Here is a 25,897-nt window from a genome sequence, read left to right on the forward strand (position 1 = left end):
GGAGGGTCATCACACATCCCACCCGGGAAGCCGCCAGACCACAGCTACTTCAAAAAAAAAAATCAAAATTGTGAATAGGCATAACTTTATAGCTTAACTGCTCTTAACCATACACATGTTGTGCACAGACCGGTTCTTAAAGAGTCTCCCCCAGCCAACCAACTACACCCTGCAACCCAGCAACCCCGGCGCCTGGAGAAGCGTTTAAGAGTGACAAAAGAGGGATAGAAGGCCAGAGAGGTTACACATTAAACAGTACAGTACAACTTAAGAGCAGGGTGCTCTCGACAAAGCATCTGCCACAATATTTTCAGAGCCTTTAATGTGGCGGATAGCCAAACAATAAGGCTGCAAAAACAAAATCCACCGCATCAACCAACGGTTTGGGCAGCGCAGAGAATGCAGAAAGGTTATCGGGTGATGGTCTGTGTAGAACCAGAGCCAACACAGACTTCACAATGTCGTAGTGCCCAAATAACTACAAGCGTCTCCTTCTCCGGCATAGCCGCTCACATTAACTCAAAACAGCAAACAACCACTCACCACACTCGTCAGTGTGTCCCAACAACAGACTGCGCAACTCCTACTCAGCACGAGGCGCCCAGCTCACTGACGCTAGAGCTGACCTGACCTCACGCCAATGCGGGATCACCAAAGGACGAGACCCCCATATGTCACAGCCCGGCTCGGAGGCTGCGGCAAAGACGGGAGACCAGACGAGTTTGCAATTTTGCCCAAGAACATTTATTTATTTAAAAAAACCGATAAAGAACAACGAAATAAACGTGGTAGTCAGTACTCAGCTCATGAGCAAGAAAAGAAAAAATGACGAGCCTCCGCCCCCGACCAAGATCCTGCAAGACAAAGGAGAACACAAAACCACAGGCGCCCCCTAGTGGAGCGGAGGGGTCGTCACAGATAACCGTAGGGAAAACTGTAAACGGCAGCGTCAGCGACGGTTAACGGAATATAGTTCGTCGGTGTTCATTTGGCGGATTCCGTGACACGAGTCCACCTCGTAAGATTACCAACAGTTCACATGCTTATCGGGGGCGCCCGGGCAGTGTAGCGGTCTATTCCGTTGCCTGCCAACACGGGGATCGCTGGTTCGAATCCCCTTGTTACCCCCGGCTTGGTCGGGCGTCCCTACAGACACGATTGGCCGTGTCTGCGGGTGGGAAGCCAGATGTGGGTGTGTTAAAGTCTAAGTCGAAAGGGTCTTTATTGTCCCTTACAGGGAAATTATTTCGCAGCCAGTATAATAAAACTCTCACACAAAAACAAAACACACAGACACCAAGGCAGAACTGACAACAGGACATAGTGGGCGAGGAGAACCAAAGGGTTCAAATATACAGACCATGGAGACAGGCGATGTGCAGACAACAGATGAATACTATCCACCATTTAACAGCTGAATGGCAGTGGGGACAAAGGAAGCCTTGTATCTCTGAGTCCTAATACAGGGCGTCCTCAACCGACGACCTGAGGGGAACAGCTCAAACTCTGGCCGAAGGGGGTGACCTTGGCGCGCCAGAAGGGAAGTAGCCTTTCTGAACACCTTCCTATTACAAAGGTCGGTGAGCTGGGCTTGACTTCTCTCTGAGATCTTACTGGCCCATCTGATGAGTCTACAAGCCGTCTTTTATTGGCCAGAGTCAAGTTACCAAACCCAGCAGCAGTACAGTACATTAAACTGTCTCAATGAAACTTCTGTAAGAGAGTCATCATGTGTGTCCTGGTCGCTGCACTAGCGTCTCCTCTGGTCGGTCGGAGCACCTGTTCGGGGGGGGGGGGGCTGGGGGATAGCGTGATCCTCCCACGCGCTACGTCCCCCCTGGCGAAACTCCTCACCGTCAGGTGAAAAGAAGCGGCTGGCGACTCCACATGTATTGGAGGAGGCATGTGGTAGCCTGCAGCCCTCCCCGGATCGGCAGAGGGGGCGGAGCAACGACCGGAAGAGCTGGGAAGAGTGGGGGTAATCGGCCAAGTACAATTGGGGAGAAATCAAAAAATGGAAAAAAAAATAACACATTTATCTTTTTCTAACGTAACGGTGTCACATCCATCCTGACGTTTCGAGGTTTCGTCCACAGATTGGAGTCATTCTGGCTGGTTGGTGTGGACTCGTTTACCTGTTGGCTTTTCCCGACTCCCTCTCACTTCTGTCTTTTAAATCCTCTTTTTAATTATTATTGCAGATATGAGGCTCAAATTAAACCCAAAATGCTTGTTTTCCTAGCATGCAGATAAAAAGATTTACCCGGGGAGTTCTGAACACCTGCCTTGAAATATTGTTCCAACGTCTCCTGAATGCCATTTGGCTTAATTGACTTGGAAACGTCCCAAATGCGTCATTGACTATGTGGTCTAATTAATATTAATAATATATGCTATTATAAACATCAAAGAACATCTGGTGCCCCTGTTTTCCTCACCAGTCTTGTGTGTGACTCCCTCGCTCTCAGTCTGTTTCATCTTAAACTGAGCCCGTTACCATATATCTGTGTTTTATATCTCAGGTACTTTATGGCATATATAGAAAGAAGCAAGGCCCCACTGTACACTGTTTGATGTCTACAGTATAACTGCCAGGAGCCTGCACAAGCGTACAGTATGCGAGGCAGTGATTGCATTGACTGTGATGTATGGTTGTAAATCTTAAGGCCTATTTCCATACGAAATGAATCACTTGTCCGAGCCCAGCTGCATGCTTCCCCCCCCCCCATAGACACAGCTCACTCGAGGTATTTATTTGATTATTTACCCCCCCCCTGCATATCTGCTATGGGTGGATAACTCATATGCATCACTTCATTAGATGCTCTGTGTTAGGTGAGAGAGGCTGGGGTTGGTAATGATGCAGTAATTGGAGTTTTGGTTGATAAATCTAAGCTCTAAAATTACTCTTCTCACATAATGTGAGCCTCGGCAGTGTGAGTAAATCTTAAACTGATTAAGTTAGCATGAACCAGGCAATCACAAAGATGGCAGCCCTCCAAAGGAAGAGAGAAAGAGGCAGAGTCCTCGCTCGCTCACTCGCTTGGCGTTTGCGTTGTTTTACTGCTCACATGTAAGCAGGCAGAAGGCTTTAAGAGGCTCCGTGCTCAAAGACGGGGGTCAAATAACGTGTGTGTTCTCTACCTCGCAAGCCGGCCCGTGGTGACACAGGGCTTTAGGCTGCACCATAATCGAGATATAGAGTGTGTCTGGACGAGTTCCTTTAAGATGTTTGGATTTTATTTTTATTTTTTGGTTTGGAGACAAGGGTGTGGCGCTGTTGGAGTCGCTTTACCGCCCATGCACGTTGCCACAAACAAATACACAGACGTGCAGTCATACACTGTAGCAACACACACACATACAAACACATGCATGCACGCACGCATGCACACACACAGACAGACGCATGCACGCACGCACACACATGCACATACACATACACACACGCACACATGCACATACGCACACGCACACATGCACATACGCACACCCAGATGCATGCACACACGCACACACATGCACATAGGTGCGCACACAGATGCATGCATGCAAACAGATCTGTCTTTAGTTCAAGGGCATTTATTGTGCGTTTTCTTGTGAATATTGTGGGCGTTATTTTGCTGCTTTGTACATTGAGACTTTTCGGCACGGCTACCACTTCACTTCCATTTGGCCCATTAAACATGGATTTGTGGATTTGTTATCAAGTTAGAGTGTTAAGAACAAAACTACAGATCACAAGAGTCAGATATACCTCTGAAAATTACCCCGGGGGTCAGCGCTTTGAGGTGTATATGAAATTGATATTTCTCTGGCGAGGATAAATCACCGCGCTAAGTCAGATATTAGTCCATTAAAGAAGAACAATAAGGCATCAATATGCACAGAATTAAATTAATGGTGGCAGGGTTATCTCCCCATCCCAGATGCATCCCTAAAAGACACAGTATAATGTATGACCTGACCTTCAAATGCCAGGAGAGTGTTGGGCAATAAACTGCCAATATTTGTGGCTTAATGGCGGCGGATGACTTTTACTGTAATTGGAATGGCAGAAAAACAGCTGGGCTGTTTAAAGACAGTGCAAGGCTGGGGTCTGAGACAATCGCTAACTCAAAATGGTGGCAGGGAGTGTGTTTAACCCCAGAGGATGTTGCTGTGAGGGCTATTAGGACTCCACCATGGCCAAACAGGACAAAGAAGACTAAAAAAACTGATTTTTTTTGTGTGTGTGTAGAAGAGGATCGAATCTTGTGTCTAGATGAACATTGTGCATAGGCTGGAAATAATGTACCACCGTGAACCTTATTACACATGATACAGTTGAAATAATGTGCCCAACATTTTTTTTTCTTGAATCTAACCAATGCATGCACAAAATGCATGCACGAAATGCATGCACAAAATGAACCCGACTGCATAGTGTAATTACTAAGAACTGCATACACGTTATACATTGTTATTTTTGACTGGGAACCCCAGTTACTGGTCTTGATGGAATGGGGATTTCATCTGCAACATCTGCCTTCCTCTAGCTGTTTAACATTGAGGCTGGGTAATTATTTTTGGAAGAATCTTGTTGGGTGTTAACATCTTTGAGTGTATTTATTGCGCATAGTGGTTTCGTCCATACTGTAAAATGATGGATCACTGGAGCTGAAAGCTGATTACAAGCTTGATTTACTGCAGGGCAGGGCTTAAATCATTCAACTCAGCCTTGTGTGGGATTGCAACATTTTTCATGTTTAGAAAACGGTGTTCATATGCACGCTGCATGGCACACACTGTTCCCCGGAAAATCGTTCAGTGTGCCTCATATGCTCACACTTAGCGTCATAATTTGATGTTGAATTGTGACGTGTGTTTTCTTTTCCCGTCTTTCTCAGTGGCAGGTGAGAAAACCTACAGGTGTCCTCTCCCGAGCGACTACAACAGTATGCAGCCAGCTCCCCTCGGTTACCATCTGGAACGCTACAACTTCCCCCACTGGCAAAACAACACAGATCTCAAGTCCCCGCTGCAGCCCACAAGTCCCGGCGCTAGCCCCAACCCCAAGCTCCGGCCCAAATCCAGGGAAAACTGGAGCCCGGCTGCAGGTCACTACCTTAGTCTGGAGAGCCGCGAAGAAGACACCCCATCTATTAAAAAGCAATCTGATATCCCTGACAAAGATCCAGGTACAGACAGCTCTCAACACAGCCAAGCCAGGAAATCCCAGCATGAGCCCTTGGATCTTTCTGTTAGACCGGAGGGTCTCGCTTATCACACAGACAAGTCTCCTGGCGCGCCGGTGCAGGGCTCTAGCAGTTACAATGATGGGCATGCCTCCACAGTTACACCCAAGCTGCAAAGTTACCCCGCCGACGCCGGGGCCGGGCTCCACGCGAATAACACGTTTGAGTCCGATCTAGCAGAAGAGGAGAATTACATGGAAGATGCAGAGTATGGTTGCCTGTTAAATCACGAATCTACCAGTCACAATGGTGGAGGTGCATTTGAGAGATCAGTGTCTGATCAGGAGAGGGGAGAGGAAAAGGAAGAAGGAAGCAAGTGGAAGATGCTGAATAAAAACGATGTTGGGACAGACGAGCGAGGACAGGAGAACGCTGACGTCCAAGGTCCCGGTGAGGGCCTGCAGCCTCCCTATGGAAAGCTAGGGCAGTGGGGCATGATTGAGTCACCCATCTCCTCTCTGGAGAGATTTACACCAGGGGAGGGTCATCTGCTCCAGCACCACAGGAACCTGCTCTCCGTCCTCAGGTCCCCCGGTGGACTCAGCAACATGGCGCCCAGCGGTCTCAAAACCAGTGTAAACAGTGGTGACACCATAGAAAAAGAGGTAACATCAGGTGAGCATAAATGTAAATGCTGCTGTACAATGTGCCATTCCTATCTCCGTGTAGCCGCCGCTGTCCTCACACATTTGAAAGACTATGTTGCCATCTAGTGGAGAACGGCTGTTATTTCACTTTCTCCACCTCAATATCAGCTTTCATATCTATCCGCGTTTCACCATCTGAATGTGATAGAATAATAATGCACATCGTTTATCAAATAACATAAGAGGGATCTTAGACATCACTGGAAGTACTTTTGCTAAAATCTTGATGCTACATGCGTTTCATCGCTTGGCTGGTTGACCTTTCCCTCCATACCGATGGACGCCATTACCAGCCACCAACCATGCAACGGCCAGAGCCATTGATTTTCGTGCCATGAACTTGATTTATGATATAAGACTAAAGCTTTTGCAACATGTTTGCGCTGATACCTCAAAGGCCAAAGAAGTCACAGGTGTGCGATACTGATTACCTCCACACTTTAAGGGATGATATATGATGGCTTACAAATCACCCAAGCCGATTGAGTGCACTGATGGAGAGGCTTAGATCTGACTCTGGCGTGGTGCACTCACCAAGTGCAGATTTAATAATACCGTCTCTCAGGAGAGGGAATCCAACAGCTGGGGTCTTTGATATGCATGTATTATGAGTGCAACATGATACACCTTCCCTCTGATCCCACTCTTATTCAGAAACCCAATATGCTCATGTGAAAGACAGGAAAGTGCCTGTCAACTCCATTAGGGATTAACATCTGTTCCCTCTCTGTATGATTCCAACAGCAAGATGTAGTTTTCTATTTGAATGTACAGATGGTTATTATAATATGCTCGAGATTCCCCCTCCCCATCAACTCCTGTCATGGCCATCACACCCATCATGTTTCTTCCTGCCTTTGATTGCACATAAGGCCATTTGAATGAAAAACAGATACGATTTAGGAGAAGGAAGAAGAAGGAAAAAAACTGGCAGTTTTGAGTCTTTTTTTGAGCAAACCACATGGGGTCAGATGCCTTTCAATTATAAAAGAAGAAAACATCACGCCTTTTTATCCCCAATATTCCTTTAGACCCGGCAACGCAGCATGACTGAGGATAATGCTCCAAAGCACATCCTATTCAGCGCTGTGCTTTGGAGGCGCTGCTTTTAGCCACCGGGAGTTATTTTGAGCATAGAGTCTTCTAAATGGATTACATTTACATTTACATTTTCTCATTTAGCAGACCCTTTTATCCAAAGCGACTTAAATAGAAAAACAGCAATTAGCAAATATATTGGCGTGTCAACCTACAGGCACCGTAGAGCACTAAATAATAATAATTATAATAATACCATAAGCCAAGAATGCATGTCACTTCTAGTGCTGGTAGTGTGTAGCAAAGAGTAAGTCTGCACTGCAGTCATGCAGAGACCAACGTTATCTATCTATCTATCTATCTATCTATCTATCTATCTATCTATCTATCTATCTATCTATCTATCTATCTATCTATCTATCTATCTATCTATCTATCTATCTATCTATCTATCTATCTATCTATCTATCTATCTATCTATCTATCTATCTATCTATCTATCTATCTATCTATCTATCTATCTATCTATCTATCTATCTATCTATCTATCTATCAGTGGTGGCTGGCCAGTACAGGGTGCTGGGGCGCCGCCCCCTTCAAACATCAAGAGATGAAAATCTACTGAAACATGTTAAATATAATTTAGTTGTTTAATGCAAATAATTATGACATAAAAGTGTTTTCAGTCTGTGAGCGCCTGTCAGCAGCCATTAAATATAGGTTCAAATGGTATTTGGTTGATTTCTGTGTGACCACATATACTTCCTGGGTGAGGGGTGCCGGCCAAACGATACCTTATGTAAGCCCTCGAACTTGTGGCGAGCAGGTGACCTGAGGCTGCTGTCTGATTGGTTTCTTCAGGTTTTCCATGGGGCGCAGTTCTGTGCGCCCCAGACTCTCCCACTTTTATTGGCAGTGAATTGGTATTGGTTTAATGTTTTCTGATCTAATGTGATTGGACAATTCTCGTGGCTGTCAATCATGTTCACACCCACCACCACGCCTCGTCTCGACTGTCAATCATCCACCGTCTACGTGCCCTGATAAAATCTATAGGCTACATTGTCCTTCTTAATAACTCTGTGACAGTGTGGACATTAAAGCAGCTGTCAGGTGTGCTGCGCCAAGGTAAATTGCGCCCCCCCAAATTTTTTTTAGCACCAGCCGCCACTGCTATCTATCTATCTATCTATCTATCTATCTATCTATCTATCTATCTATCTATCTATCTATCTATCTATCTATCTATCTATCTATCTATCTATCTATCTATCTATCTATCTATCTATCTATCTATCTATCTATCTATCTATCTATCTATCTATCTATCCATCCATCCATCCATCCATCCATCCATCCATCCATCCATCTATCTATCTATCCATCTATCTATCCATCTATCTATCCATCTATCTATCTATCTATCTATCTATCTATCTATCTATCTATCTATCTATCTATCTATCTATCTATCTATCTATCTATCTATCTATCTATCTATCTATCTATCTATCTATCTATCTATCTATCTATCTATCTATCTATCTATCTATCTATCTATCTATCTATCTATCTATCTATCTATCTATCTGTCTGTCTGTCTGTCTGTCTGTCTGTCTGTCTGTCTGTCTGTCTGTCTGTCAGATAGATAGATAGATAGATAGATAGATAGACACAGACTTATAGACAGACAGAAAAAGAGAAATGGAGAGGAGGCGATATGAAAGGATTGCTAGACATTAAAACAACAAACATCTGTCAGTCAAACTTAACATTGACACAGTCATCTGACACTGGGAGACCCCCAAGTGTCCTCTGAACACAGCAGGTGGTCGGCCACTTTTCCTCATTCCACCAGCCTGTCCTATCTGCAGCACTAACCAGGTGGCTTTGTCAAGGGCCTGTCTCCTGTCGCCTCCATTCCCTCTGCACTGTGTGGCATGACTAGTGGCATGGTGACATATTGCCGGGCACTTTGGACATGGAGTGATGTGTTTGTGATGGCAGTTCAGGTCGACTACAGTGTGCCAACAGTGGTAATTGGCCAGATGGTGACCCCCGGCTGAACCTGTCTGCATGCTCATTAGTCTCACAGAGCTCCCTGTTTTGAACAGTATCCTCCCCCTGCATCACTCAGCTCTGGCCACTAGATGGCAACATACACCACTCCAGCGTCCTCCTCAGTCGGCTTTGTCTAGCGTTGTAAACCTGTTTTCCACCGCGTGGTATCATGGCAGGCATTCATATTTCACAATCACAGACGGGCACACTCGTTTTGAGAATTCAGCGTATAAAGCGGCGCTACGTGTACCTCGATCAGTTGATCATCTTGAGTATAACTTAATATTGTGAATGGAGTTAAAACCAACCGTCTCCACCACCGCATATGGGGACTCATCAGATTAGGCCTCTTAGACACATGAGAACAAGATTAAGACTGAATGACACTGTGTGTGTGTGTGTGTGTGTGTGTGTGTGTGTGTGTGTGTGTGTGTGTGTGTGTGTGTGTGTGTGTGTGTGTGTGTGTGTGTGTGTGTGTGTGTGTGTGTGTGTGTGAAAAAGAGAAAGAAATGGCTTGATTTGAAAGGGTTGAGTCATTATCTCATTGTCTGACCGTTGTATACCCTCCGCAGAGAGTGTGACAGAGGACCAGAGAAAAGAGGGAGAAAAGAGGGAGAAAGATCACCATAGATGGAGATAGATGGAGAGACAGGGAGGTGAAAGAGGAGCGGCAGTGTGGCTGTCTCTATGAGCAGATGTCGTTTGAGGGCAGCGAGAGGGCAACGTGGCCTGCCTTTGTGCCTTGCTTCTCCCCATAGAGATAATGAAGGGTGGAGCTCTGGGAAGGATATGCAGTCATCACTCACTGTCTGTGTGCCATCAGAGCTCAGCTCTGTGTCATCCGTCACCATTCAGCTCCTCTGGCCCTCTCAGCCCCGCCACTGTCATCATGGTCATTATCTCAGCCCGTGACACACAACACAACACAAACATGCACACACGTACACGCACGCTTGCACACACAGACATACACGCACGATGCAACAAATATAAAAATACACATTACAAACTCAAAGACATCCGTGCACAGGCGTGCACAAACGTGCACTTAATTCAGGCGCACAATCATGTGTAAGAATTTATAAAAGCAACCACCCTGTCGCTTTTACTTGGCATGTATAAACACAAAAGTGTTGTGCACAGATAATGCAAAGACAAGCACACAACGCAATGTCATCCCTCCCCTCTCATTCCCTGGGCAACGCATATGTGGATATGGATATGGAGTGCATTGTGCATGGATGTGTGTCTGCATGCAAGTGTGTGTGTGTGTGTGTGTGTGTGTGTGTGGATGTGGGTCTGAGGCTGCGGCTATAGCCGCCCTATGAATGGATGATCATGTGGTGAAGAGATGGATGGCTCTGAGCCCGCTGCTGTCTCCTCTAATTGTAAAATATTAGTTACATTAGACTCTGGCCTGTGATTAATGGAACTTATTTGGAGGTTGCCCTCTCATGGACCTCCCTTCTCTTCCAGTGGGGGAGGGGGGTATGCCGACCCAGGAAGAGGAAGAGAATGAGAAACCCGATAGAAGTGGAGCGAGAAAAACAGCAGGCCTGATGCGGACATAAGACCTCTTGTCTCATGATTAACAGGTTTTAAGAAGCCGTAATCGACGACAGCGTTGTTGTTCAGATTAATTGACAGCGTGTACAAGATTTGAACATGAGCGGGGCAAACCGTCCCCCGCTGGCGAGGCGCGGCTGAAGTGTTGCACGGCGCTGTGCGCGTTGCCACGGGGCAACAAATGCAGACGATGCGGCTCAGGGATTTCTGCATAGCTTCGTAGGGACGGGACCTTTGTTTATTTTTGAAAACAACTTGTCTGTCCAACCCATATTTCCTCTTCTAGCACACATTTAGTAGCAAGGCCGCGGGAGCTGGGGGGGGGGGCAGATCCAGTTGGACGCTGGGCAGTAATACACACTGCTCTGTACCTGGATGTTGACAAAGCTTTTCTTTTACTATTGTTTCCTTTAGACGGCTCCCTCCTTCCAAGAAAGGACTCGTCACACACATGCTCACTCATACACCACCCACTCACTCTCTCTCTCTCTCTCTCTCTCTTTCACTCTCTCTCTCTCATGCTCTCTTTCACTCTCACTCTCTCATGCTCTCTCTCATGCTCTCTTTCACTCTCTCACCCACTCTCTCTCTCTCATGCTCTCTTTCACTCTCTCACCCACTCTCTCTCTCTCATGCTCTCTTTCACTCTCTCACCCACTCTCTCTCTCATGCTCTCTTTCACTCTCACTCTCTCTCTCTCATGCTCTCTTTCACTCTCACTCTCTTTCTCTCATGCTCTCTTTCACTCTCACTCTCTCTCTCTCATGCTCTCTTTCACTCTCTCACCCACTCTCTCTCTCTCATGCTCTCTTTCACTCTCACTCTCTCATGCTCTCTCTCATGCTCTCTTTCACTCTCTCACCCACTCTCTCTTTCACTCACTCTCTCGCGCTCTCTCTCTCAGTCTCTCTTTCACTCCCACTCTCTCGCTGTTTCATGCCTTCTCACTCGCTCTCTTTCACTCTTTCACTCACTCCCTCACTCTCTCGTTCACTCTCTCGCTCTCTCTTTCACTCTCCCACTCTCACTCTCTTTGACTCTTCATTCTCTCTCACTCTCTTTCTTGCTCACTCTTTCTCTCTTTCACGCTCTCTCTCGCTCTCTTTCTCTCTCTCTTTCATTCTCTCTCTCGCTCACTTCCACTCTCTCATTCTCTCTCTCTCATTCTCTCTCTCTCATTCTCTCTCTCTCTCTCTCTCTCTCTCTCTCTCTCTCTCTCTCTCTCTCTCTCTCTCTCTCTCTCTCTCTCTCTCTCTCTCTCTCTCTCTCCCTCTCTCTCGCTGTCTCTCAAATACACACATACACACAGAAACATACTTAGCTCTGTCTGCCAGTCTGATGTTATTCAGATGTGTCAGACCATATCCTCCTGCTGACTAGTGTGTGTGACAGTGTGCCATTGATTTCGCATGTGTGTGTGTGTGTGTCTGTCTGTCTGTGTGTGTTTGTATGCATGTGTGATTATGTGTGTGTGTGTGTCTGTGTGTGTATGCATGTGTGATTATGTGTGTGTGTGTGTGTGTGTGTGTGTGTGTGTGTGTGTGTGTGTGTGTGTGTGTGTATGCATGTGTGAGTATGTGTGTGTGTGATTATGTGTGTGTGTGTGTGTCTGTCTGTGTATGCATGTGTGATTATGTGTGTCTGTGTGTGTATGCATGTGTGATTATGTGTGTGTGTGTGTGTGTGTGTGTGTGTGTGTGTGTGTGTGTGTGTGTGTGTGTGTGTGTGTGTGTGTGTGTGTGTGTGTGTGTGTGTGTGTGTGGGTGTGCGTGTGGGTGTGCGTGTGGGTGTGGGTGAGAGCGTGTGCACGCGCGCGTGTGTCCTTTATGGCCATCAGGTTATTATACACCAACAGATGGAGCATTACCTTTTATTGCTCACACCTTCTGTGAGTTTTCTCACTTTTCTCACAAAAAGCCTTTTTATGTAGATGTGAGAGGCAGTGTTCAGCCCTGCACAGCTGTCTCCCTCTCCCCTGTCTGTCTTCTCGGATGAGAGGTGTGATAGAGAGGAAGAGGAGGGGTGTGGAGGGGTTGTGACAGTCCCAAGTTTTTTGGGAAGTGATGTCAAATGACATCACCGCACAATGGTTTACTGTAACCATGAATCAGAGAAAAACCCCGTTGAAGTATTTGAGAGAGAGGAGAAGACGGAAAGCCATATGTGAGGTAACAGCCCAAAAATAGCACGGCGGTGAACAAGGACACGGGGCCGTGTAGGTATGAAATACAAAGATTAATGGATTATCCCACAGGAAACTGTGCTCTGATTGAAGAAACACCTCGGAGCGACGGCGGCACGCTCGTGGAATTGAGTCCAAACGGCCCTAAACTTCTTGAAGCGATTAAAAGTGTTGTCGTTCGTGTGCTCCAGGTGCATTAGTCCTCCGCAGGGGTATGTAGGTTTACGCTACTTCTGTTGGAATTAGGAAAGGAACAAAACAGGAAGCTTCGGCCTGTCTCACCTCTCAGCTGCAGATGTCTGTCATTCCTCAGGCCAACACTCATCAACCACTTTACGTGATGGTATCCATGTGTGTGTGGGTGTGTGTGTGTGTGTGGGTGTGGTGTATTTATATTTTCAAACAGGAAATGAGTTTAACGTGAATTCTTACTTTCCTTTGCATGTGTCAACAGCGTCACAGTACCACAGTGTTGTCTTGACAATGATGGCAGTTTTAACCACTGGCTGACGTACACAAATCATTCACTGCCGGTTTGAAGACTTTTTCTTTTTTTCCTCCCAAATCATTTCGTAGTGCGCCGTCATGGCAATATCAACACTCGGTAACTGGAATATGATGGCGGGAAGCCCGGCCATTGAATCTAGAGTAGAAAGCGTATTACTTATAGCTCAGAGTTAGCTGTGTGTGCTCGCTCGCTGGTAAATCGGAGGCCACGCCAGTGTAGCGAATTCGGGGGGCAGCCGGGAACCGCCGCAGCCAGGACGCGAACCCGGGTCGTCCCGTTAACCAGTCGACTAACGCGTCCGACCCGCTAGCCAACCGGCTAGCGAGTCTATTCCTTCATGGTGCTTACACCAGGAAAATGCCCTTTTGGAGTGGGGAGGGGGTGCTTGTTTAATGTCTCTCTCTTCGCTGTGTTACAGTGCGGAAGCCGTTCCAGTGCAGATACTGCCCCTACAGCGCCTCTCAGAAGGGAAACCTGAAGACTCACGTGCTGTGTGTGCACCGCAAGCCCTTCGACAACAGCCTGTACCCCGACCGCCGGCTCCGGCGGTCACACGCGCCCCGGAGGCCCTCACACCTGCCCCCGGGCATCACCGGAGACACTTGCACGCCGGGGAGGGAACAGATAACCATGACATCGCTTTGTGGGACTTGATGTCGTCATGGCAACAGCAAACATAGACTGTCGTGAATATTGTCGTAGCTTCACCTTGGAGGGATTTCGGGGAGGGGGATCACCGTCAAGATTCTTTAAAAGTGGGGGGGGGATAGTGCAAAAAAAATATTTGATGTACATTCCAGTGTTTACTTGAAGAGACACCGTATGTATTTATCTGTAGCGAAGAAGCTGCCAATAATAAAGCTCAGTGTGACGTGAAAGTGTAGAGACGGGGTATTTAGTGCTGTTCATTTCGACAGAAGCGTTGAAAGGATTCACCTTGTGTTTACATGCATCTATCAGCTCAGCACACTTGTCTGATGGGCAAAATGTACCGCGCCTGCCCCGAGCTCCTGCTCTTTCATCCAGTAAATACCCCGTGTAGCATTTTTTTGTTTTTGTAAATATCCCTCAATTCTCCTTCCAGTCCAGAAGCCTTGTCTATCTGTCAGAATGTGGTGCCAGATGTTCGGGCTTTAATCGCGGCAGATGTAATGAAGTAGAATGTTGCACATCGGAGCTTCCATTTGTTCTGGATTCCACTCCAGGGAGAAAGCCTCTCTCACATATAATTATTGCCCATTAACTCCTATGCTTCATGCCCTCGTGCTGGAACAATGCTCAATTAAGGGGAACCAAGGAAATGGGGAAAAACTTGCAGAGATTCATTGATAGTATGTTCTAAAAAAAATATTTTTTGTGTTTTTTTTATTTTTTAAATAGGGCGAGCCACTGGTGCGTGTGTATGCAGTAGATCTGTCCACTGCAGTAGTATAAAGACGGCCCAGTCAACACTCAGCAAAACAGAGATACTGTGTGGGGCTACTATGTCTGTGTATGGCAGTATTAGTATGATCCAGGCAGCTCCATCCCCATGCCAATAATCTGCCCGTACAACCAGAGATCACCTTGGGCAGCTGTGTGCCGGGGTCTTGTAGCCACAGCGACGTGAGTTTGACTGACAGTTGGCCTGACAACTCTATTCAGCCGCCACCTGCTAGCTGTCAATCAGGGCGGCCATCCTGGGGCTATTGATGGAGCTGTCAGCCTGTGTGAGATGTGTCTGTCAAAGCTCAGTCTCTCCCTCTCCCTCTCCCTCTCCCTCTCCCTCTCTCTCTCTCTCTCTCTCTCTCTCTCTCTCTCTCTCTCTCTCTCTCTCTCTCTCTCTCTCTCTCTCTCTCTCTCTCTGCCTCCGTCTCCTGCCTGTTTCTCTTCAGAGATACAGGACCCCTTTAATCTTCAGTCCCATCACAGATTCTTTGGGTAACATCTGTCACCTTCAAACCCTCGTCTTGCTGTATTGGAGTGCACTTCCACAGGTGACTCGGGCCTGATATACATGTCTTTATTTTTTACCAGGACTCCATGTATTTGTATGTATACTGTCGAGCATTGAATGTAGGGGTTGTGGCGGTATGAAATATTCCCAGTATGATAATCATACTACTCCATATGTCACAATCACATTTGTAGCTAAAAAGTAAGTATCACTCAAATTTTACAACTCGTTCCGATTCTTGCATGGCTCTTTTCAGGTTTTTAGACCATTTTAACTGAAAAAAAATGCAACTGGATATAGTTCACTCCTTGCATGTGCAGGCCTATGCTCAGTATTTGGAATACCAGAGAACTGTTTTCACGTGTGAACTCACGTTGTAAACAAAACAAAACACAACTGCATTAAATGACATTGGTAGATGCTCCAGGTCCAGTATTATATAACTTAGTTTGGGTTATTTAGTGGGGTAAACCCTGTTTTAGTAGGATGACGGTTAAAATATACATGTTTTTTCTTGCATGAACAAGTTTTTGCCATATGATATACTATCATAGTATTAGGTTAAGTTTTTGATTATACTATTTCATGTCTGGATATTATAATATACCATCATACCAGTATATCAACCATCTTTTCTTCTCTCCCTTCAACCACATCAACTTCATTCCTCAGTCATGCTTCATCCAAGGAATCCTCATCTTGAGTCCTCCTAGCTGCCCTTAAAGGATAATTCTGTTTATTCTACAACCTGGGTCTTATTTTCATAGTTTTTGTCATTGCAAGTATCGGTTATGATATCGTTTCAGCTCGCCAGCTTTGTTGCAGAGATGTTGGCCACCGCTTACGGGGCAACTGAACATGAGCATCAGACATGTTTCATCAAGTCCGGTTCACTCCAGTTATCTAGACCACATATTTGGACGTGAAAACAAAAGTGCAAGTTAAAAGTCATTACCTGAACTGTCCAATGTCATCAGGGGCTGATTGCACTGCCGAGCTACTTCTTGATTCAACTTGCAGTAATGACCATCTTGCTTAGTGAGTAGTAGGAGGCTAGTAACCATCGATAAAGTACCCAGCCAGCACAGATGAGAAGTTGTAGGCAATGGGAAATCATGTACACAGTCTAACTGAGGCACAAGGGTGTTGTTGTTGTTGTTGCTGTTGCTGTTTTTGAAAGGACAGGTTTAAAGGGATAGTTCGGATTTTTTGAAGTGGGGTTGTATGAGGTACTTATCCATAGACAGTGTACTTGCCTACAGTAGATCAGTATCGGTGTGCCCCCAGTTTGGAGAAGCAGGCTGGAGTATAGCAGGGCTAGCAAGCAGTGTACTGCTGTGGTAGGGGCCAGAAGCAAAACATATTTTAGCCACCTAAAAAAGGCACGCCTAAAAAAAGACAATATCAGTTGAAGTGTTTGCTATATTTAGAATATTTTCACCACTTTACCTTGCCATCAGACAGCTGTTTTTTGTTTTTGTTCTTTTGGCACTACATTTTCTCACCCGTAGAACTTCCATATTCCTACGCATAAGCGCAGCTGTGGCGTGCACTGTATTACGCCTCCTGTAGATCAGCTGTCTCCATCTGCAGAAGTTCTTCTGTATACTCTGGTTCATAAAGGTATCCTCTTCGTCTCCATAGTGAACGGCATTTCGTCGTTGCTGTCATGATCATTCATTTTCATTTTCTTGTGTTTTTTGTCTCTTCTATAACCCGCTGAAACTCTGACCCAAGCAGCTGATCTGCAGGCGGCGTAATACAGTGCATGGCACAGCTGCGCTTATGTGTAGGAATAGCAGAAGTTCTACAGTTGAGAAAATGTAGTCCAAAAAAAAAAAGTACTGTCTGATGGCAAGGCAGAGCAATGAAAATACTCTAAATATAATTTACGCTTAAACGGATATTGATTTTTATAGGTGCGCCTTTATTAGGTGGCTAAAATATGTTTTGTTTCTTGCTAGCCCTGCTACCCAGATAGCATCCGGATGTGGGCCACTTCAGGCAGTGATGCAGCACTGATGGCCTTCCTCTGGCCCTGACAAATGGATGTGAGTCTGAAGTGGCCCACATGTATAATAGCAAATATGGCCCAATATGCCAAATCAAATGTGGGCCTTTTTTGGCAAAGATGTGGTGCTCTCGGCAACATGTAATCTGGATGGGACCCTGAAGTGGCCCGTGTGGTAAATGGTGAATGTGGCCCAAATATCACAAAACAAATATGGGCCACCTTTGGCAAATATGTAGCACATGTGGCATTGCTATGGCTTGGTTCTGCCCCAGATCTGGCAAACAGGAGCGGACCGCCCAAGTGCCATCATTCCACATGGTATGTGGGCCAGATGAAGTGTCAGGTGTGGGACGGGTCCGGGCCACAGCGATTTTGCTATCTGGGTATACTCCTGCGTGCTTCTTCGCTGATCACAATCTACTGTAGGTACCCAGACTATGGATAAGTACCTCATACAACCCCACTTCAAAAAATCCGAACTATCCCTATAAGGTTTGTGTTTATTTGCCTAATAAAGCCCAGTTGTAAAGCTGTTTCCAGCATTAGTCTTGTACCCAATATCTCTACAATGAAGCCGGTGATATGCACAATGGCAAAAATGACAAAAATCAGACTGAGGTTATAAAAGGTGGAATTTTCCTTTAAGTCTCCTCCATCCCCCCCCCTCCTCTCTTCTCCCCCCCCCCATGCTCAGCCTATCACTCATCCTCCGTATCCCCACCTGACAGGTGACAAGGCTCAGGCCTTTAGCTGACTGGCTAATCAGAAGGCTGTCATACCTGTCAATACGTTTCCCTCACTGTGCCAAGTCCCAACCATATCAGCCCCCCAAGCTGATCATGGGCACCAAATTTTGTGTTTGGAGAATTCAAAGCTAAAAAAAAAAGAAAGAAAGAAAGAAAGAAAGAAAGAAAGAAAGAAAGAAAGAAAAAGAAAGAAACTTGTGACTTTGGAGCAATTCGGTCATTTTACCCCCCAGCAGCCCCCTGGATATGGATCATCCCCAAGGCCTCATCTTGTCAAACTCCTAATGAAAGCACGTTTCTCCCTTAAAGCACAGCCAATTAATTAATACTGGGGGACTTTATTAATGACTCCTAACGGTGATGAATTTTTTGGTTGACACATCTCTACCATAGACAATGTCCTTCCGAGAGACTTTTGACGTTCCCTGTCAGCAGGGTTGTGTTTTCACAGCTTTCAGCGCTGGACTACTTTTGAACACAAGATCTCATTGTGTCAGACTGCAGCTGTTTCTGCATGAGCTGAGTTGCTTGTGAAAGATTATTAAGTTCCTCCATGATATCATAACTTGATTAGCTTGACTGAAGTGTCATGAGAAACGGAGTACAAAGATTCCCACGGATTCTACTCCTCACTTTCTAGTCATGTCAATGTGCTGTTCACTTTCAGTTATCCAGTATTCATTCAGGCCCAAATATTAATGACTGTCGTTGGGAGCAGAGGTGTAAAAACCAGGTCCAGAAAGTAAATGTCCAAACCGTGTATTTGCTCCAACCATGTTACTAAACCAGCTGATTTCATTAACTAGTTTTCCCTACCTAGTTGAGGAGCGCTGTTGACTAGAATCTGCTGGCGTAGTGCATGAGTGGAGCAAATACATGGTTTGGACTTTTACTTTCTGGACCTGGTTTTTACACCTCTGGTTGGGAGAATGACAGGAGGAGATTCCATCTCGTATTCTCAGACGTTTAGCACATATTCCGTCATGGCAGGCACAGGATCTAAGATTGCAAAATTGCTGTGGCTGGACCCGTCCCACACCTGGCACTTCATCCGGCCCACATACCGCATGGAATGATGGCAAAATTGCTGTGGCCGGACCCGTCCCACTCCTGGCACTTCATCCGGCCCACATACCGCATGGAATGGTGGCACTTGGGCGGTCCGCTCCTGTTTGCCAGATCTGGGCCAGATCCAAGCCATAGCAATGTCACATGTGCCACATATTTGCCGAAGGTGGTCCATATTTGTTTTGTGATATTTGGGCCATGTTCACCATTTACCACACGGGCCACTTCATGGTCCCATCCAGATTACATGTTGCCGAGAGCACCGCATCTTTGCCAAAAAAGGCCCACATTTGATTTGGCAAATTTGGGCCATATTTGCTATTATACACGTGGGCCACTTCAGGCTCACATCCATTTTGTCAGGGCCAGAAGAAGGCCATCAGTGCCGCATCACTGCCTGAAGTGGCCCACATCCGGATGCTATCTAGGATCATAGGTGTCTTATTCTTTATCGATATACAGCATTGACATGAAAATAATTAATTGGAAAATGTTAAGTGGCTACAAACAAAGCTGAACTCAAACCAGCAGCATTTCTAGTAAAGGTCACCTCTTGGCTGTTTTTGAATGCAGTTTAATGTACCTCTACCCATCTTCATTTACACGTGTTTTGCCAGTCATGGCCCCACGCACACTCCGTGAGTGAGTGATGGAAGTTTCACCATTGTACGGACGGCCGAGTTCCAGCTAGCGGCGACCAACGACGTCCCTGAAGTTACACGATTGGTTGGCCGACCAACGACGTCACTAGTAAACACGGAAGTGGGAGCTTCACTATTGGCCGTGAATCAGCGCAACGAACGTAATTTATATATATATATTTATATATATATTTAGTAACAAACGTAATATATTGCTGCATGTGGATACTACTGAAAAAAGTCCAATCCACCAACGGCAGTACTAATAGCTACTCGATTTAGGGTGAAAATTATTAGCGTCCTCAGAGAGTTGGCGGTAACTGAAGCGCGTTTATAATGAGTGACACGCCCAGACTTCCCAGCGACCATGGCAGCGGTGATTGCAGCCACGCAAGTATTTCATATAAAAATAAATTGGCGCTATTTAACTGTATAAACAACCAGGGTTTGAAAATTGCTGTCCAGTACAGCCGCTGTTCACGAAAATGATGTCAAAACTAGTCTTTCTTTCTTTCTTTCTTTCTTTCTTTCTTTCTTTCTTTCTTTCTTTCTTTCTTTCTTTCTTTCTTTCTTTCTTTCTTTCTTTCTTCTTCACTCTCTTCTCCTGCCCGCCCCTTTCTTCTCTTTTTTTCTCCCGATTTTCACCTACATCTCAATTTCGTCATTGTGCTTATTATCATTACTATTATTGTTTACAAATGGGCATCTGCAGACATTCCTTGAGCTCTCTCTCTCTCTCTCTCTCTCTCTCTCTCTCTCTCTCTCTCTCTCTCTCTCTCTCTCTCTCTCTCTCTCTCTCTCTCTCTCTCTCTCTCTCTCAGGCTCATTGGGAGAGGCGGGTCATGTACAGCTAATCAGCTTGAATAAGTAAAGGAAACAGTTTGACAGGCCAGGTAATGAGAAGCAATGAATCACTAATCACAGCCTCTTACAACCCTTGGAGCACAGATGAAAAATTAAAGGTAATTAGCTTGCACAGTTGTGAAAACAATATTTAAGACTGTTGGTATTACATGGCACAGACTTAGCAGATTTTCTCTGCCGACAACATACATCACCATCACATGCTCCAAACTGCGTTATTAAACTGCAGTTTGAAAAACATTCCTGTCGTAACTGCAGCGACGGCTCTGATCAGGGGCAGGACGTCTCTCCTTTCTCCTCGCTCTCTCTCTCTCTCTCTCTCTCTCTCTCTCTCTCTCTGCATGTGTGCCAAAATGCATGCATTTACTTGGTATCTCCCCCTGAGGATTTTCCCTGGCCAGATTAAAAAGAAAAAAAGACCTTGCCAGGAACAGACTTTTGAGATTTGGCACTAGTAAGAATAGCATCGGTGAACAGTGGAGTGTGAGATAACATTTCTTCTCTACTACCACTATGACTACACACACACACACACACACACACACACACACACACACACACACACACACACACACACACACACACACATATGCACATGTATAATATAAGGCAATTTAGAGATGTGTGGTCAGAGCTGCGAGCCCACCGCAGCTCTCCATGGTTGCTGTGCTTGACAGTAGAGTGAGGGATGCTTTGACAGAGCCCGTGTTTGACAAGTCCGTGTGAGACTCAAAGTACAGGATTCAGACACGGCCTGTCAGTCAAAGCCAACCCATCTCCCTTCTGAGACGTACCAGTTTAGTCACAGTTACAAAGAAACTAATATGCGTTAACTGGAGCACGGCACACATATGGGCCCGGTATAGCCCTGTGTCCTGAGGCTGGGATTGAATAGATGCCAAAGAACATAAGCCCAAGATAAAAAATAAAAAAAATAATTACAAGGGGACAAATAAAACATGGGGATTATGTCAGCGTGAAAAATGGAGGCGTTGTAATTCTCTGTGTGTGCCGGCTCACCTCTCCTGTTACGGCAGCCAGGGCCTTTGGGCTGTAGCCCTGCAGTCCTGCACCTGTGCTCTGAGAATCCAGGGACTTTAGAGATAGAATGGAGACTGTTATACTCGTATGTGTCAAAAAGGGGAGAGGGAGCGAAAGTCAGGGGAGAGGCAGTAAAGTGGGGCAAACAACGGGGGTGTTGGACAGCGAAATCACATCCCAAGAATGGTGCATCTGACACTTTGTGCCAAATCAGCTACCATACAACACCCATGTTGTATTTCAGGCATTCATGCGGGAGATTAACCCTTTCTCCATATAGTAAGGTACACTTGTTCACTTAAATAGCGACGAGAGACAAATGAATAGATTTCAGCCTGCTCTCGCTGCTCAGCCACTTGTGTCACATTGCCACCCAAAGTTCATCTCAGTTAAAAGTCTCCTTTCTGCCTTTCACTGATGAGATCTGTCTTGCATAACAAACATTTTGCACTGCCACAAGACTCCATTAAAATCACTTCACAGCGATGGGATAGTGCCTCAAGTTAAAAGGCTGTAATTGAAACACATTTGACAAACCACACACCAGTAAGTGACAATAGACAAGCCCTGATCCTCTGGTGAGTTGCTCTCTGGAAATGTTCAGCGTTGCCATTCCACATAAACCTCTGGGTAAAACTTAACAACAGGGCATACTTCACAAAGAGTTTATAAGTGGTTAGTAATTACTTTATTAATAATGATAACGTATTTGGTAATATGCTATAAATCATAATAGGATCTTGGGTTGCCAGGTTGGGAGCCCATGTGCCGCACTGTAGACATTCTCTCAGAAACCACATGATCAGATGACATTGACCAGATCACTACCCTAAATTTATAAGTGGTTACCAATTACTTTATTAATGATAATGACTCATTTGATAATGCATTCTAAATCATAATGTAGCGAATTCGGGGGACAACGCAACCACAGGAACTGCCGCGGCCGGGAAGCGAACCCGTATCGCCCGCACCGCAGGAGGCATCGCTAACCGCTCGACTAAAGAGTCAGACCCGCGAGCCAGCGGCCAGCGTGTCTTCTTATCCATGCGCGTTACAATAACAACATCTTATAACGCGTTATAAGCCCATGTGGGGAGAGTCTGCAAAGACATTCTCTCGGAAATCATATCATTAGATGTATCATCAGTAGCAGCAGCAGTCACTCGGGGTTGAGTATGACTGTCCTCCTCCTAGTTCGTTGTGGTTATCCTTGCGGGAGGACACCTGCGCGTGACAGCTTTTTATGTGGAGTGGCTGATGCGCCTACAGCCACCACACGGTCCTTGGCAGGGGATGGCCAGAGTCCAATGGCATGGAGAACCAAGATGACTGCCGTTATGACCAGGAGACATCTTCTGCCAGTTTTATCATTGAGGTCTTTATTGGATCACACTTCATCTGGAACCTCCCCCTTGACCTGTCCACCTTGGTGACCCTACCAGGAGTCAGGCTCCGGACGGCATAGCTCTTGGGATCATCATACATGCAAGCTTCTCCACCACGGCAAGGCAGTGATCCAGGGGAAGACGTTAGACGTATATAGCCAAAGCACTAACCTTAACCTTAAACTTAACTGTGACCTAACTTGAACCCTAAACTTAACCACTGTAACTTGTAGTTGCTGTCACAATTACATGGAAATTGACTCGTGCATGTGTGTTGCACAACATTTTCAAGCCGTGCTGCTTGTGTGCAGGTCACTGAGAATGCGAATGGGCAGTCCACACTGCCGAAAGGTTTCTGGGAGAATGTCTATAACCCTCTCGCGTGGATAAAACATGGGCTCCCAACCTGGCAACCCAAAAAGTCTTATCAATGAATTATAACATCTTATTACTAATTTACAACACATTAATGAATAAGTTATTAACCATTTAAAAGACTGTTTGGTTTCTGGGTTTTTTTTTACTATGTGTCCTACTTACACAGAGTCAGACGACTATATAATATGCATGTCTGTCTTCTTCCACGGCAGAAAAAGACCAATAAGCGTACTTATGCATGTACTTGTGAAAGCACTGGTTGAGAAAAATTGTTAACGATAGGCTAACGAGTAAAAAGCACTAACAATCGGCTTCGGAGAAGGTGCATTTCCCTTCTTTTGAGAGGAGCCGCTAACGATCCTGGTAGACAGCCAGCAATTGTGCTAAGCTAGGCTAAACTCACTTCAGCTGCATACACAGATATCGAAAAAGATATCCATGAATTTTTCTGACTCTTTGTAAGTGTAACGACCATGAATGACTAGACTCGCTAGCCCTTAGCTAACGGGTTGGACCCTTTAGTTGACTGGTTCCCAGATAGCAAAGAATCTTTGGCCCAAATATGGCCCACATCTGCTGTTATCTTATGGCCCACATTTGGCCTTGAATGGCAGCATTGACTCAGGGTGAGTGTGGCTGCCTTAACTCATCCACACTTGGGCCACATCTGGCCCACATAGTATGTGCTGTAACCCAAGTCAAGCCCGGTTCATTACATTTGGGCCATGTCTGGCCCACACAACACTTGCTGTAACCCAAGTCAGGCCCGGCTTATGACATTTGGGCCACGTCTAGCCCACACAACAGATGCCAGTGCTGTAATTGAGCTGTAAGTACCAAAAGTGCCCCAGATTAGGCCTAAATGTGTCTGCTATCTGGGTTAGCACATTCGCCCGTGGTGTGGGCGACCTGGATTCCCGACTGTCCCCTGAATTCACTACATTGGTGTCAGAAGTGGGATGGTGAGACCGTGAGGCCATCAGAAGCGCATGCGTCCAGAGGCGTGAGGGAGCTGGTATGCTGAAGCGCAGGTAGTGTAATGACCACGAATGACTAGACGCACTAGCCCTTGGCTAGCAGGACGAACCCGTTAGTTGACTTGTTAGTGCAGTCGCCCGTGGTGCGAGTGACCCGGGTTCGCTCCCTGGCTGCCCCTGAATTCACTACATAAGTATGACCCATAGTTAAAACCCCCCCCCCCAAAAAACCTGGCCTTTCAATAAAGTAATAAGTAATCACTTATAGAGTCTTTATTAAGTATGCCGTGTTGTAAAGTGGTACCCAACTTTGCTGAAATAGACTGACTAATGGACTATTTAAGCCAAGGGCCCTCAGACAGACAGCTGGCCAATGGCTAATTTTTTTCCACTTAAACACCGGTTTTAACACGGAGGAGTAGATTATAGTTTAATACCCCTGGATCCTCCTGGGAGTCTCTGGATTCAGGAGGGTGAAATGGACATCTCTTTCAAGTAGTTAGTTAATGAAATGATGGTAAAATTGAGCCACTCTTTTTCATTTTCCTGGGTGACACTTAATGCCCCCCGTGCTCTCCTGGACCCCACCTTGAGAACAGCGGGTCTTGTGCACGACGTACCTGAGTGCAGTGAGCTTTTTTTCCCTTGTTTATTTTCTAACAGGTCAAACCTTGAGAAGTGGAAATTCTCCCTCAGTGGATGCCTCTGTCAGCTGATATGAAGTGACAGCCACACCCTTGACAAATACACCTGTCATTGGTTCAAGTCACATCACATTTTCAGTTTCATAGACACGAGACAGTGGAGGTGTGTTTACAGTAAGTGTGTGTGTGTATGTGTGTATGTGTGTGTGTGTGTGTGTGTGTGTGTGAGTGGGTGCCTTTGCATGTATGAGCAGGCATCTGCAAACTGTGTGTGTGTGTTGTGGGGGGGGGGTTTCCCGTAAAGACTTTTTTCACCACCTTTTTTTTTCTTCTGCAAAAATGCCCACTTCTCTGAAATCTTCTATGTTGAAATGGGTGCAGGCTTGCAGTCTTGCTGATCCATTATGTTACAGAGCTGCCACACAGATTTTCATGGGCATGGCCTTTTAGATTAACACCCACTACATGACTTGCCTGACAAGAATTTAGCCCTTGAACCACTGTGCATTAAGCGGGACTGCCACTGTAATAATTTACAGATAATACACACAGATAAAACACACAGATAATACACACAGATAATACATGCATAATACATACAGATAATGCACACAGATAATGCATGCATAATACACACAGATAATACACACAAAATACACACAGATAATGCATACAGATAATACACAGATAATGCACACATAATACACACAGATAATGCACACATAATACACACATATAATGCACACAGATAATACATACAGATAATGCACACATGATACACACAGATAATGCACACATAATACACACAGATAATGCACACAGATAATGCACACATGATACACACAGATAATGCATACAGATAATACACACAGATAATGCACACAGATAATGTACACAGATAATGTACACAGATAATACACACAGATAATGCACATATGATACACAAAGATAATGCACACAG

The 25,897-nt window shown here is 45.6% G+C and overlaps 1 protein-coding gene across 1 annotated transcript; it reads left to right on the plus strand.

Moving 5' to 3' along the window:
• Positions 1-4,020: 4,020 nt before the first annotated feature.
• Positions 4,021-13,972, plus strand: LOC130114585 (uncharacterized). The gene is made up of 3 exons (XM_056282447.1): positions 4,021-4,042; positions 4,890-5,852; positions 13,658-13,972. Exons 1-3 carry the CDS (start codon positions 4,021-4,023, stop codon positions 13,891-13,893), a joined length of 1,221 nt encoding a protein of 406 aa, XP_056138422.1. The 3' UTR covers positions 13,894-13,972.
• The last annotated feature ends 11,925 nt before the right edge of the window (positions 13,973-25,897 follow it).

The sequence above is a fragment of the Lampris incognitus genome, chromosome 6, assembly GCF_029633865.1.
Source record: "Lampris incognitus isolate fLamInc1 chromosome 6, fLamInc1.hap2, whole genome shotgun sequence".
Lineage (NCBI taxonomy): Eukaryota > Metazoa > Chordata > Actinopteri > Lampriformes > Lampridae > Lampris > Lampris incognitus.